The 15806-nt window shown below is 40.5% G+C and overlaps 1 protein-coding gene across 3 annotated transcripts in view; it reads left to right on the top strand.

The window, feature by feature from the left end:
- Positions 1-15806, top strand: part of AMPH (amphiphysin) — a 180389-nt gene that overhangs the window by 139103 nt on the left and 25480 nt on the right. Inside the window, exons 13-17 of one of the 3 annotated variants that reach the window (XM_059932885.1) lie at positions 2020-2043; positions 4028-4051; positions 4319-4819; positions 6857-6889; positions 10881-10937. In XM_059932885.1, coding sequence (XP_059788868.1) covers positions 2020-2043; positions 4028-4051; positions 4319-4819; positions 6857-6889; positions 10881-10937 — 639 coding nt within the window. Of the gene's footprint in view, positions 1-2019; positions 2044-4027; positions 4052-4318; positions 4820-6856; positions 6890-10880; positions 10938-15653; positions 15780-15806 lie in introns of all 3 variants that reach the window. The other 2 variants (XM_059932886.1, XM_059932887.1) reach the window with 2 other exon arrangements.

Below are 15806 nucleotides of genomic sequence, written 5' to 3'. Positions count from 1 at the left end.
TCCTCTTTGGCTAAGAAGAAAAGTCTAGGCTGAGATAACAAAAAGCACAGAGCTGTTAAAATCTGCTACCTTCTCTGCCCTTCACTCGAAATGCTCTCCGTTCCCCATCGCCTGACCCCATGTTTTATTTTATTTTATTTTGAGATCCAGAGTTTTGCTTTATTAGACATCTGTGAAGACGGTTTGCAGATACAGTCAGATTGTGAATTGCTGCCAAGTTCTGTGAAGTTTGAATTTATAGTGAACAAGACCCCAGTGGCGGTTATTTTAGAATATATTTCCGTATTCCAAGCAGATGAGAGATGTGATGTCTATGGCCAACAACTTTCATACTGGTCATCCACTTCAGCCATTTCCCAGCATAAATATGCAGCTTAATCACAGCTGCTTCATCTCTACAATGTGTGATTCGATCTTCAGCTAATAATGCATCTTGACTCCTGTTTATACAGGTGCATGCGATTCTCTGCCACCCTGGCAGTTAACCAGATCTGGACTCTAGAAGCTAAACTTGACCTAAATAACATTCCAGGGGTAGGGCAGCCTCTGTCATCTGGACCCATCTTAGCCATCTGACCCCGTGTTGTAATCTGTGTTCTTGCTGCTCACAGAACACCTCACCTTGTGATCTCTGCAGTGTCCACACGAGCTAACACATCCTTTCATGATCGGAAGGAGTGATAAACACGTTTCCCGTTGCTGCCTTCCTTTGGAGAAAATACCTGTTCTGTCTCCATTATGCAGGGATGTGTAGGAGCTTCTAGGAGCTGTGATTCTTAAGGGGCTGTGAAGCAAGAAAACATCAACCATTTGCCGAATCAGAAAATGCATATAAGGTGCAGAAGGAGTCCAAGTACCTGTAACTGGCTTTCAGTGGAGCCGTTCTACACTTAGTCGTTCTGCAAGCGGGTGCTGACCCAGACACCGACCAGCTTGCCCAGAGCTGCAGGGTGGGACCGTTACAGGAGGTCTGGACCAACTGCGGTGGGGGGAGGTTTCAGCTGGGACCACAGGGCCCGTCTTCTGTGTAGTACGGAACCCAAACCAGACATCCGTAATCCCATCTGGACAGTGTCATAGTCTTCAGATGGGAGTACCAGGCTCTCTTAATTTTCTGTTCACATTTGGAGATTCAAAATAAGTGCTCAAGCATGGATCTATTCTAGTCACAAAGACATGAGCAGAAAAGGAGGTGGCCTTAGCTGTAATTCTGAGTCACAAAGGAAATAAGAAAGAGAGGTGTCCCCCACTTTCCCCACGCACAGTGGAAGTTATTTGAACCATCTGGATTCATTCCCCAGGATCAATAAGCTTCATATTTAAAATGCCAGGAGTAAGTGTAATTCACCCATGTCTTAGGGGGCACCCTGCTAATTTGCACGATTGCCAGTTAATCGAGCTGTGTGTTATCGTCTAATTCAACATACAGAAGAACTACTTTTCTGGAATTCATTTACCATTAACAAGTCATCGTCTGGAATTTGGTAAGGGGGGTGGGGAGAGGAAAGAGCATCCGCAATGATTAGGATCTGCATTTCCTCAAAGATGTGATAAACTCTAATTTCTGGACATCTTGTTTACTTCATTTTAATTGTGTGTGTTTCTGTGTGTGTGTGTGTGTGTGTGTCAATGTAAACCCATTCATCATAGTTCAGATATAGTTTTCACTCACAGAGCAAAAAGCAGATTGACTAGACCTATGCTATCCAATATTGTAGCCACTAGCCACATGTGGACATTTTAAATCTAAATTAAATATAAGAATGTAAAATTTAAAATTTGTGTCTGTTCCACTTGCACATTTCAAGTGTTCAATAGCAGATGTGACTAGTGGCTGCCATATTGGACAGCACAGATATGGAACATTTCATCACCAAAGAAAGTCCTGTTGGACAGTGCTGTACTAAGTGTTTCTGAAATGTTTATGATTTTATTTCAAGAACTTTTGTCACCTCCGTGTTTTTTACATGCTGGGGATTTGTCTGTTAATGGTATTTTTGTTTCTCTGTTTGCTTTCAGACATTGCCCTGGGACCTATGGACGGTAAGGGAACTAAGAACTCTGTATTTTGGTGTATCTGGATTGCTAGACATTTGGGAACCTTGTTATATTTTATTTCATCTGTGATGGAGAGAAGACCCAGATGTTTTTTGATGACAACGTAGTCCCCTAGAACAATCATCATTTGCCTCATGGTTTCTAAGCATTTACCTGCACATGGAAACAATGGTGAGGAAAAGAATGTCAGTGCCAGACTCCCGGGTGAGCAAGAATTCAGTGTTTTACCTTTTATGCATCCTCCTGTGATAATCGGTGGCCAGAGGAAATTTTGTAGTGAAGGCATGCTTATTTGTTATTGCTTATAGAATACACAGAAAGTATGGATGAGAAAATGTGAAGGACGAGCCTACTCTACACAGGGAACCATTTTATCATTATTATTTTCAATGAAGCTTATTAGTCAATGAGGATTTGAACTTCAGAGTCACACAGTCCTGGATTTGAGTGTAGACTCTAGTTCTTCTAACAATATGACTTTGAGCAACTTCTACTAAAACTCTTTAAGCCTCAGTTATTCTCATCTGTAAAGTAAGGGTAATGACACCGACCTCAGAGGGTTGTGTGAGGATTAGAGATAGTATTTGTAGAATATTTAGCCCAATGTCTAGCATGTGTCAATACAAGGTAGATATTACTGCTAATGTTATTTATTCAGCTACTCTGATGTACAAGGATGAATACTTCCAGAAGTTAGACTTCAGAATAAAACACAAACAGGCTGTTGTGGTGGTGACATCTGTGAAATTAAGAAAATGACATGACTGCACCCACATAGAGCCTCACATCCCTTGGTGTAGGGCCGTTGTCTACCCTTTCTTAGAGAAGCCCTTGGTCACGTGGTCTTAAGAAGTCAACTTGAGTTCACATTTTCTTCTTTATTAGTGAGACAGCAGCAGGAAAGTTGGGTAGATTTAACTATTCATGAGCCTGGTCTTTTGAGGTGACATTGCTACTTTCTTCCCTTAAAACAGAAAGATGAGTATCCCCTTCCCTTCCACAGGAGCTTAAAGCATCGTGGAAAGCTCTCAAGAGAAGAGCTAAAAAATGTTGAACGAAAACATCTTTTCTAGGGAGCTGGTTTTACTTGGATATGCACAAAAAGGGATACATGGATTGACATTCAGAACACTGGAAAGTTCTAGCCTCGACTTTGTGTTAATTTTTTTTAAAGATTAAGAGGACAACGCTAATTTTGGTTATTCCAATATTTCATATCTTTAGTTGGAGTTATTACACACCTTACCTTCCCTAGCTGGGAAGGGTATAGAGAGGATAAAATTACCATCTAGAAGGAGCGCTGACTAATTCAGAGGACAGACCTGCTAGGAATGGTAATGATGACAAAATTGTAAGATGGAAGCTCCCTGGGCATAATAGCTGACATTTCTTGATCTTCTTAGCTCCTCAGTGTTATTTCTTTGTGTGCAGACAAGTCTTCTAGGTTGGGGGGAGAACAAAAGGAAAATCCTCCAGGCAGGCAGAGTGGTTAGTACATCGGATCATCTTCCATCCAAACACCACCTCAAAGGCAGAACCAAGGGCAGGATGAGTTTGGGAGAGATTTTATTCTGACACTGTATCAGAGCACATGATGCTGTGTGATTCTGTGGCTGCTAATGCTTGATCTTGTTCTGGTGTCCTCAGGCTTGCTTCTTTATTGGAAACTTTTCATTTCAGAGTCTGCTAAAGCAAAAGTCATGTAATAGCCATAAAACTTCCTTGTTGATATTAGTAAATGACAGAGGCATTTTTCATGTTTCAATTGTGTAGTCTTAGCAATCGTGGAACAAAACTCATTCCTATTATAAAACAAGTTGCAAAACTTAATATCAAACCAATAAAAGCCAAAGTCTTCAGCAGTCTGTTGACTTTGGACAGCCTGGGATTTTAATGTGCTAGGGAATTTTCTTCTCTTGCCTTATGATTATGCTTATGCTTATTTCTTATTATTTTTTCACTCATATAGACAAGCACTGATTTGGTACAACCGGTAGGTAAATATCCAGAAAATTCTGGATTTTTTTGGTATTTAATATGCATTGTATATGTGGTATATTATCTAGAATGAGCATTTTTTTTTTCTCATGACATTGTTAGTCACAGATTTAGCCTTAAGCCATTTAATTTAAATACTTTCTAGCTTTGTGTAACTGGTGCTACCCTACTGAAGAGCTTTGTGTTTTTCATCAAATCTTACCATGATCTATTTCATCTTGTGTTTTTTTCTTTTTTCTTTGCTTTTCTGCACACTCTAAAGACTGATTCTTCAAAAAGTCTTTCCCTGTGTAACCTGATCATGGAGGAACCTCCAGACAGTGGGTTGACCGAAGAAATTCAAAGATCTCAAATTGATTTAGGTGCAATTATTTGGGGCCCTGATGCTAGTACAGACAGTGTCAGCCAGGAAATTACCCAGGGTGGGTCGCAGGAAGACTCTGCATGTCTCTCCGAAGCAGAGCAGGAACTGGGATTTTCCAACGGAATACTTCCTGCTGCTGACTGTGTAGCTGGGCAGGGTGAGCATGTCCTGGGGCCAGCCCCTCCACGTGGAGAAGAACAGATGCCCCCAAAGCCCACGCCTGGGGCTTCTTGTTTGGAGACGGATCATCCTTCCGATTTACCTGACTCAGAGATACCAGCCATGGAAACTGGTGGCCTGGTCAAAGAAAGTCAAGAAGATGTTAAAAAGTCAGAAGAAGAAGAAGGAAAACAGAAGATAGAAGATTCTGTCTGGCCAGGTGTGGAGACATATGAAAAGGTAGAGGCTGGAGCTATTGGTGTCAAGGCCCTAGAAGGGACAGAGGAATTTGAAGAGAGAGCATGTACAGGAAACAGAGTAGTAGATCTTTTTAAGACAGCAGGAGAGCAAGACCAGGAGACCTTAAAAAACAATGAAGAGGAAACTAGGAAAGATCTAAGTGCTGGGTATAAGGAAAGTGTAAAGACCAATGAAAAGTGTCTTGAGAAAACTGACATATTAGAAAAAGACATGGAAAGTGTAGACAGAGCAGATGAGTTGAGTGACAGAGACCAAGGGCTAGGTGAAGGGATTCAAGTAGTAATAAATAATTGTGAAATTATAGAGGGATCTGGAGCTAACCCTGCCAATCACACAGATATTTTGAATCTGCCTCTCCAGACTGACTCTGTATCTAATCCTGAAGATGCCAGCCCAGAGGGATGGGACTTAGCTGGAAAAGACATAAAGAAAAATTTAATCAACCCTCCTAACCATGATGTAATGTATCACTCAGCACAGGGCAGTGCAGATGCTGAAGAGATGCAGTGTGAGGCTGTGTTACATGCGCCTAGAAGTAACAGAGATGGAAATCAGTCTGTTGTTTTATCAATAAAACATGAAGCAGCAGCTCAGTCTAGGACAGATCTTAATTATGCTCTGGGAACTAATGCAAACAGAAGAGATTGGGGTTTGTGTAAGGCTGAAGATTCATTAATAGAGGAACCTGAAAGTACAGTGACTGGGAACTGTAGCCATACCGTTAACTTGCCAAGAATTGCAAAACCAGACTCTTGGGGAACAGATCCAGGTCAAATCTGGCAGCCAAGCTTGGATTCAGCAGTGAATAATACGGATATATTGGAATTCTCTGGTATACCAGATGGCCAAGCAAGTGGATTTGCCAGTTGTCTTGATTCTATTAACCACTGGCCTATCAGAGATACGGGAGGCTTAGATAATTACTGGGAACATTTAGACACAGTTGGTAGCAAGAAAGGGCTGGAGGTGGACTTACTAGCAGATGTAGGTGGGGAACAAGCCATTGCTAGCTGTGGGGAACAGAGTCAAGAGAGAGCTAGACCATTGGTTGTGGGAACCTCCCAGAATGTTAGCACCGAGAGTTCCACTAGTCCCCAAGACAATGACACCAACAACTCAGATTTATCTGAAGATGAAATTGCTAACCAGAGATATGGATTGTTGTACCAAGAAATAGAGGCTGATAAAGAAGAGGTACTTACCCCAGTCTGTAGTATAGACTAGCCAAAGACTTCTGTAGGTTCTGTTTTTCCTAATGTTTCTCACCGACTTCATCATCCATCACTATCTTCTCCAAGATCTGCTTCATCTCCTTGACAGATTGTCATGTACCTCTTGAAATCTGTGCAAACCAAACACAAAATAGGTTGACAAAACAAACGAACAAAAAACCACTCACACACACAAAACCCCCAGAACAACAACACAAAAAGCAGAATGATGGTGTTGGAAACTAATGAGTGTCTACTTTACCATCCTATTTACTGTATTTATTCTTTCTACTTTCATTTTTATTGTTCAAGCTCTAAAATATATATAAAACAGACAGATTTACTGTTCCTAAAGTGGTTCCACCCCAGTAAAAACACATGAAATGTTTCTACCCAGGCCCATTGAAACTATAAAATCTCATAATAGCTGTTCATCAAAATGATGTATTTACAGAAATACTGGAAATGCTTCCAGAATCTATAGATGGCTAAAAAAACGAGCTATTTAACCACTCATGGCTCTTGTCTGGAATCATGTTCTCATTATTGAGAAAGTGGGCTTTGGTTAGCCCTGAGCCACATACCAGCAATAATTGTAAAAATAATGTTGTTCTTTTTTTTGTCAGCCTATTTAAAATAATACAGTATGGCCTTTTCCATTTCCAAGCATTTACATGCACAGCAGCCTTTTGTATTATTTTAAAATTTGCGGTGGTCCTTACTTTCCCACTTGTCTAATAGACATTTACCAATCCTACAAAAGTAATGAGAAAAATAACGTACTCTGATTCCCATTTCTGTTCAGCCTTCTGGAGGTTCATTTAATGGATTCACCCAGGTAAGATTTCAATTTGCTGGCAAAATCCATCTGTTGGGAATGGTGCAAATCTTAAAAATATGGACCTCTGCTTGCTGGGATAGCATAATGTTTAAGTATGTCAGCATAAAATTTGAGCCCACTTCTTGTGAATTCAGTAATGGAGACAGTAATAGGAGCAATGTTGCAGGGTTGTTGTGAAGATTAAATGAAATGTGAACGTAGAGATTTAGCCCAGCAGCCTAGCACACACTAAGTGCTCCTTGACTCTAGTTAGCTATTGTTAATACTATTAGCTGTACCATGGAATTCTGATGATTCCTCCACTAGAAATTAGAAGTTGTCTTTATCTGAGAGATCTCCTAGGTTCAGCTGTTGGAAAAGAGGAGATAGGATTGCTTTGAACTAATGAGATGGGTCTTTAGACAATATAAGAGATTTTTAGGAGCCTCCTTCTAAAGATTTATATAAGAGCCATACTATGTGGAACCTTATTTTTTCAGTGGTTCTTCAGAAAGGAGCCATTGGAAGATCAGAAACTGTAGGTTGGCTCTGGCCAATAAGACGGGCCGCACAGTGGACTGTCCCATTCACTGTATATGTCCCAACAGGTGGACGGTGTAACCCATGTGAAAGGCAGGCCACATGGCTGTCAAGTTCATGGAATAAGTTCTGAAAACCTCTTCAAGGGAGACTTCAAATATCTGCTTGTCTGTGATGAGTGCTTTGTCTCAGAATATTAGACATGAACAATTTTGAATTTTAACATTCAGAATTTCTCCATTTAAAAGCTTGACTACTTTCCCCCATGTTACCTATAAAAAGAGAAAACCCACTCACTCACACACCTACACCCAAATACAAACAACACACAAACTCAGAGAGAGATGATAACTTCTCTCTTCCATAGGAGAGAACTCCTTTGAAAGATCGGGTCATGAGAATTCATTTCTCATTTTTTAAGTTTATATTTATCACTTATAAATGCACATCATTTAAAGAGTAACAACATTTTATAAGGTTTTTTTTTAAATTAAAAAACTTCAGACCATCTTACACCCCCTGATTTCCTGCTTCTTAGAGAAAAATACTTTCACACCTTGTAGCAGGTTCTTTGATTTCACCTCCATATGTGTGCATGACTTTCTTCTAATGCTCCTTCTTGATTTCTAAAGCATTAGCTGTGGACTCATCTCTCTGGAAGATGAGGACTTAAAGCGCTTTCAACCTGCTATGGTCCCAGTTCACATCTCTCTCTGCTTCCTGCCCTTCCAGTGATGTCATAGCCAGCCAGCCAATCAGTGGTGGTATTATCACGATGCTATAGATGCTCTTAGCGCTCAAGTCATGAAGTTTACATTTCCTTTTATGCCAACGTTTTGTTTTCCTTTGAGGAAATAATTGTAGGGTCTTGTTTGTGAGCTTGTTGGTTTGTTTGCTTAGTTTTCTAGGTACTTATTACTAATTCAACCCCATACTCTGTGGTTATAGAAATCTCCTCTCGTTTTGTTTAAAACATTAAACATTCTTTAAGTTTCATCCTCCTGAAGGTTGAAACTGTCCTTCTGGATGGCTCCAGTCTGACCTGGGGATTCTATGGCTATGACTTGCTGCTATGGCTGTTTTCAGGCTGTTTCATCCACTCTTTTCAGGACACAAATTGTCCTCATTTGGGGTTAAATTCCTCATTTGGGTAGAGCACATCCTCCAGTAGCTTGCTGAGAAAAGTGTGCACAAGAAGCATGCATTTGTGACCTTCTCTGTTTGAAAATAATTTTGTTCCCATGTACATAATGGATTGTTAGTTTGCATATTATATTACAAGTTGTAAACCGTTTTCCTTTAGAATTTTGGAGCCATTGTTCCACTCGATTCTACCTCCTAGCCTTGCCACTGAGAAATTGTCATTTTGATTCTTGATCTTTTGTAAGAAACCCTCTCTCTCTCTCTCTCTGCCCCCTTATGTACCCCTCCCACCTTCTTTTTCTCTTTCTCTCTGGAAGTCTGTGTAATTTTCTTTATACCCCAGTGTTTCTAGGATTTTACAATAATGTACTGTGGTCTGAGTCTATTTTCATACATTGTACTAGGCCCTTTTAATCTAAAGACTGTGTCTTTCAGTTTGGGGGAATTTTTCTTACTGATGATTTCTTTTGCTTTCTTTTGTTTTCTCATTCTGTAACCCTTCTCTTTTTTCATATGCTGGCTTCTTGAGCTTGTCTTCTAATTATTTCTTTTTCTTTGCTTTTTCCTTTTCTCTTTCTCTGCTTTCCAACTCTTCCAACAGATTTTTCACTTCTATGTATTTTTTTAATTTCCAAGAGCTCTTTTCATTTACTGAATATTTGGTTTTTAATAGCATCCTCTTCTTGTGTCATGAATACAGCATCTTCCATTATATCTCCAAGGGTATTAATAATAATAATTTTCAAAGGTCTTTTCCCACCTGTAAAGTCTTTGTTTCTTCCACTTTTTTAAACCTATTCGGTCTCCCTTTAATATTTGAAACTTCTCTTAAATGTTTGTTGATCTTGGCTGTCTCCTCGTATTTAATAAGAGGGGGACACTGAAAAGCTGAGAGACTTGTACAAGTAGGTAGAGCTCATTGACTATGGGTATTGTTGTAGGATTCGGTTGTAGGATTATCTTTCCTGTTGAGGAATTCCTAGTGTCAGATTCTTTAGGCTTTTTTTTTTTTTCTGAGCTGGTCATATTTCCCTGGGAAGACTCTTCTGGTCTCCTGTCTGGGTATGGTGCAGGGGTGCAGGGATACAAGCCTCACTGCCAGTGTAATGGGAGTTGAATGGGGAAGAAGTTGGGAGAGGAGGAGCCCATGTCTAAATATTTATTATGTAAATGTTCATTTAATCCCGCTGCTTTCCTAACATGCCTGTGTGTCCGCCAGTCCAGAGACCCTCCGTTTCAGCCTCTGAAAATAATCTCAAGTCGGGGGTGGAAAGGGTACTGCTTGGTTTTCAGGTAGATGAGAGTATCTCCAGGTCTAAGTACTTTTTAATAGACTTCCAACCAGTTCCTCTGTCTTTAGCAGCATCCTAACTTCCATTTCCTGTGGTCTCCATCTTTCTAATTCTTGATCCATTGGGATTTATGAGTAATAAATCGGCTTGCTTTTTGGCATTTCTTACATCAACTTAGGGTACAGATGTTTTTGGTTCCCCAAGTTACCTACTGTTCATTCATTTGCTTTTCAGTTTCAGAATTTTGTTGATGTTGTTTTTGTTCCCATTCTTCTTACCCTTACAGGTTTATGCCTTTAAAAATTAATTTTCATATTGTTATTTAGTTTGGATTCTGGAGGTAACAGAGGTAATTGCCTGTGTTCAATCCACCATCTTTAACCAAATGTCACTGACTCATCTTTTCTCTTGGGGAACCATTGATGTTTAATTCTTTAGGGATTTTTTTTGGTCAGATTACCCAGGAAAGATTCTTTCAGTCTCCTGGAGGGTATGAGCCTGGCTACCTGATGAAGATTCTCCTAGAGATCACTGTTCCCTGAGATTTCCTCCACCTTGATTTTTCTAGGATTCATATCCTGAATGAATATATTGTATACAGTTTTTAAGTTATGGCTCATAATTAACTCATAGAAGTCACACTTCAGTGATATAGTAAGATTAAGGTTCCAACATTTTAAAACGTTTAAATTTGTGGCTTAGATCCATTAAATTCTAACTCGATGTTGATGTCCAGAGGAGAAGCTGCAGACCAAAGATGCCTCTGAAGACACTGCCCTTTACATAATGTCTCTCATCGGATCATTGAATTCTGCTAGCTCAGGTTTCTATTTAGAATAACTACTGTCAAAAAATTATCTCTGCATGTTTTGCTTTTCTGATTTAAAATAAAAAGAGCCTAAGAAATCTTTATAATGTATTTATTGACACAATTCATGCGAGCAAATTTAAATGATGCCTTTGTTGTTGCTTTTTTGGCAAATTAACTGAAACCCTAATAATTTTGAATATTCTACTTTATTCCCAATTTTCAGCCACAGGACACTACATTATTCACAATGCAGACAGACCAGAATATGATCTGTAACTTGGTAAGATGATTTTGGTTTGTGTTTTGGGGATGTTGTTAGGTACCACCAAATGATCCAAGGTTGATCTTTGTAGGTTATTGAGAGCTTGAAATCCAGAGTGTGGTTTCTGTAGCCCCCTCTTTTCTAGAAAATGAGAAGGAGAGCTTCTGAAAAATCTCAGTGTGACTTTGAATGTGGTTGCTTCTATTTATAAAGGCACAGTGATCCCAGCAAAAATCAGTCTCTTAGTTACAGGCTTCAGTGGAACACAGTCTTTCCATCAAGGACATGGGTGTTTCTTTTTTGTTTTTAATTTTTTAAAAAATAAATTTATTTATTTATCTGGGTGTGTTGGGTCTTCATTGCTGCGCGTGGGTTTTCTCTAGTTGCAGCGAGCGGGGGCTACTCTTTGTTGCGGTGTGCAGGCTTCTCATTGTGGTGGCTTCTCCTGTTGTAGAGCACGGGCTCTAGACGCGCGGGCTCAGTAGTTGTGGCGCACGGGCTTAGTTGCTCCCCAGCATGTGGGATCTTCCTGGACCAGGGAACGAACTTGTACATGGGTGTTTCTGAGTGACTGTACCTTATGCTACGGGACTGACAATGAAATTGCCTCGAGCATTCATGCTTGAAAGTAGATCCTTGCTTTTCCTTGAACCTGAAGCTACCTCATTTCTCATATCCTCCCTTCATTCTGTGAGTTGTAGAAGGAAATAATGCACAGTAGAAGTAGGATTCCTACTTTGCTGTCAAATGAGATGAGAGAAAAGCTTAGCTGGGGAGTGAGGAGGAGGCAGAAGGGTTACTCTGGGGGTTAGAGGAGATTCTTACAAACTCAGTTATCGTGGGAAACGTTTTTAGCAGCAGCTTACTTGTAAAGTTGAATGAAGAGACCTTGAGTGACATAACTGAGAGCTTCCCAGTGCTACACTACAGAGGATTTGGGCTCTGACGATTAGTTCATGGTTATTTGTAGCACACTGGTTTTCCCATGGGAATGGCATAGGATTATCCCAGCTTCTGGCTTTCATTTTGGAAACCTAGAATTGGGTTTAAGGAGAAGGAATTTTTCCTTTCAGATGATTTCACTTCTAAGTAAGGCTTTCTGCTCTGGGAAGTTTGTCTTCAAGGTTAATTCGATATTTTTCAAAGGCAAGTGTTTCTCTAGCTCCTTGTCCGGAGATTGTTGTATTTTTGTCTTTTGGGTAACCAGATAAAAGGTGGAGCCTGTGAGGCCTGCAAATAAAGATTTAAATGTTTAAAATTCAGATTATATTGGTGTTAATAATGGAGCCGGAGAGACCTCCATTTCGTGGTCATTGGTGGTTTTCAGTCTGGGTGCTGATGGAGTAAAGGTTATACTGGTGCCAGAGGATGAGATTTTTAATTATCAGTTGGGAATGGGTTAAGAAAAATGGAGGGACCCTGGTATAAACGAAAAGGCAATGGGTCATCACTAAATTCACACCTATTACTGTTGCAAATTCCTGCCATAGAATCCAGTGGTTTTTAAGTTTCTCTGAACATCTCCCTACCCCCTACAGCTGGTTCTAGGGGCTTCCATTGCCTGCCCTCCCCTTCTCTTTATATGTGTTCTCTGAAGCAGACTTCTTGCACCTTCTTCCCATTGGGGAACTTAGCTTTGTCATTCCCAGCATTACAGATGTTGTTGGTGTTGCCCTGTGGGGAACTAGGAATCACAGTGACCCTCTCCCACTGAGCTGTGATTATATGGGATCTTCCCGGGAGCAGGGCAGTGTCCCAACATGGGTTCATTGACTGGTCTGAGCGAGGTGGAGGCTGCAGTTGGTAGTCAACTGCACATCTCCCCAGTCTGCATCTTATGGCCCCACGGGACATCCCTTGTGTACAACTTTAAACCCTTTTGAATCTGCAAACCCTGCCCTGGGCTCAGGGTTGCCTCCATGGCCCTTTGAAGTTCTTACTAAATTAGCTCTCCCCAGTTTGGAGAAGCAGGATCATAAGGTAGTCGCCATATTGGAATGTGGCTAGACCCTTAACTCCACTCTCCCAACCCATCACTTCTTCCTCTGCATTGACCTTCTTTCTAGCTTATCACAGAGGATGCCAGAAAGTGTGCACCAAAGTTACACTACTCGTTTTGTTCTAAAACAAGAATTCCATTTCTGAGTCTCAGAGTTAAACCATGGTGGCATCCTGCTGTCAGTAATAAATATAGAGTATACCTCTCCTCTGAATGTATAATGGTCTCTACTCCAGCAAACAATAGCAAGTCCTTACCGGTGCTCCCAGATGGATATGGCATGGTACCAGCCCATTTGCAACGTTTGTCAAGGGAGGCTTCTTATAGAAAAAAAGGTGGTTGAAACAGGGCACAATTCCTACAGGACTACTTTGAGATCTTTCTACAAGATGTTGTTCACAATTTACCTTTGTTTTTCTTTCTATCTTGACAAAACATTTTCAATTTTACATTATCTTAGAAGGATTAGGAAAGTGGTTTCTATTTCCAAAGTTGAGTAGCTGATTTTATGTACAAGCATGCTGTCATGCTTCAGCCTTACTCATCATTCAGTGAGTTATATTTATCCCCCTAGAATTTAAGTTGTTAAGTGTGTAATGCTATATTATAATATTCGGTGTGATATTATAAATAGAGAAAAATGTTGTGACTCGTAGGACATAACCCGTCTCTCCTCGCCTTCATACTTTGCTTCCATTGAGTCATTGTCTGACCTCAGCAAGGAGATGCCATTGGACTTATTCATGAAATCACCCTAGTTATTCTCGCCATATGTAAAACTTCAGAATTTCCTTGGACTTCCAAGAAACCCAGCCTCTGATGCAAATATGTTTTCATTTTAAGTTACCTCTGTGTTTGGTGTTCTGGGTTTTTTCTTTTTTTTTTTTTTTGGGTTTTTTCTTAATGTGCACAGATATATTTATTTGATACACGTTTTGAAACTTCTCTTGACCCTTCATCCTCCATTGCAGACTCAGCTCACAGGGGGACAGCCATCTGCCTATGGGTTTCTTGCTCTTCGTCAAATTACCCTTCCTATCCTTGTTGTGTAGGTCATCTGATACCATTCTTTCATAGCAAATCACCTCGACTTCCAAAATGGTTAGATCATACTCTGAGAGCTTACAGTAGCTCTTTGCTGCTAGGAAAACTCAGGCCATTATGAAGATAATTCCTTTCGAACAATACAAGTGAAATCTTTCCCCATAAAGGACTCCTGAGAGTAGATTAGAGTGAATTTTATCTCATTCTTTCTTAAAACTTGTGTCAGATCACCCTTTAAAGGTTATAAAAGCCCATAAAAATATCAAACCTCTGTACGTTTATCTCCCTAAGTGTCCTTTCATTTTATTAAGCCCTTTCAAGACAAGAGTGGTGTGACCTTGGCATGTGTCACAGTGGAGGATTTGGTGGAGGGCACAAGACAAATATTTTGCGTACTTATCCAACAGCAGGCTATCATTATTTATTTTCTGTAATCTCAGCATAACTTCTCCATCACTTCCCCATGCAACTTGTCATGTGCACCAGCTTCAGTGGACATATGGGAGAACTAGAGATGGCTTTTGATTGCTTATGGCGAATGTCTGACGGAAGTTACTGATTCCTCCAAAGGAAGTATTTATTGGAGACTCTGTACTCCTCTAGGAAAACGCTTTTAAACTTTCTTATGGTTTAAATGCCCTAATAGAAAAGGATCTTAAAGTGCCCTACAGTGGCCATCCATTTAGTGAAACAGTCATGCTAAATAGTGTGCTTACATTAATCTATAAATCAAAAGAGAGGAAACAATTTCAGTAGCCATGGTAACATGCATTGGCTGTGCTGTTTTTCATAGCCTGTTGTCATTTAATCCTGCTAATTTTAAAACTCAAAAAGCCTGGAGGTAAGAGATGCCAGAGGCTTGATTCAGCATATAATTGGAATCAGGAGGGTGTCTGTGGGTAGAGGTCACAGTGGGAAGAAAAGACCTCACTCTTATCCACACAAGTAGAATAGTCTAATTGGTACCACAGAGAATACTGCCTGTGGTTCCCTAAAGAATTAGTTTATTACATGAAAAAAAAACAACAACTGATGGCTAAGGATTTTGTTGGAGGGAAAAGTGGAATAAGGGAACGAACAAAATGTCAGGCAGCAAAGTATCTACGACTGTGGTGGTTGGATCTGCTTCTCCCAGCCGGGGCAGTTGCGCAGTAACTTCATAGTGACCTTTTCAGGCACGTTAATGCATTTTGATCTGAGTATTGGGATGGCCCCTCAATTTTTTGGTTGCATTGCATATCAACAGAGTGGGGAGGTCCCAGAATTGTGTTTCCGTGAGCTCTTTCCTACTCCTTCCAATTTCCAAAGGTGGGAGCTCCTAGGATCTCTCCTCTCTCTGCTCAGTAGTGGAAAGTACCGTTTCAGGATCTCTTATAGATGTCCTAAGGAAGTGAATACTCAAAATGTTGAAGGTAAGTAAAATGAGTAGCCAAAATGGTAAGTCTTTTTGCCCAACTTCAACGGATATAACAGTGCTTGGTGATGGTAATGTGAAGCTTAATAAGAGTTTATTCCTAGACTTTTCAGTTGTGTAAAGACCCATCATGCCTAATGTGAGGTTTTTTTCCAGCACAGATTTCATGAAGCGAATTGCCTGTAGGATGACGAAGAAAATCGTAATTGTCCAGTATTCCGTCATGTTATCCATTCACTTGTTGAATCTTTTTCCTCTAATCCTCAAACCATCAAAGGCTGAACCTGAACAGGCTCCGCCCACAGAGCCAAAAGCAGAGGAGCCCCCCGCTGCCGTACCACCTGCTGCTGGGCTGGACCTTGGACTTGACACCCAGGCTGAGGAGCCAGTGGAGGGGGCAGCGGTGAGCGCCACCTCCCTTCCACCCTCC

The sequence above is a fragment of the Balaenoptera ricei genome, chromosome 9 (genome assembly GCF_028023285.1).
Source record: "Balaenoptera ricei isolate mBalRic1 chromosome 9, mBalRic1.hap2, whole genome shotgun sequence".
Classification (NCBI taxonomy): Eukaryota; Metazoa; Chordata; class Mammalia; order Artiodactyla; family Balaenopteridae; genus Balaenoptera; species Balaenoptera ricei.
This window is presented reverse-complemented; position numbering and strand designations above follow the sequence as displayed.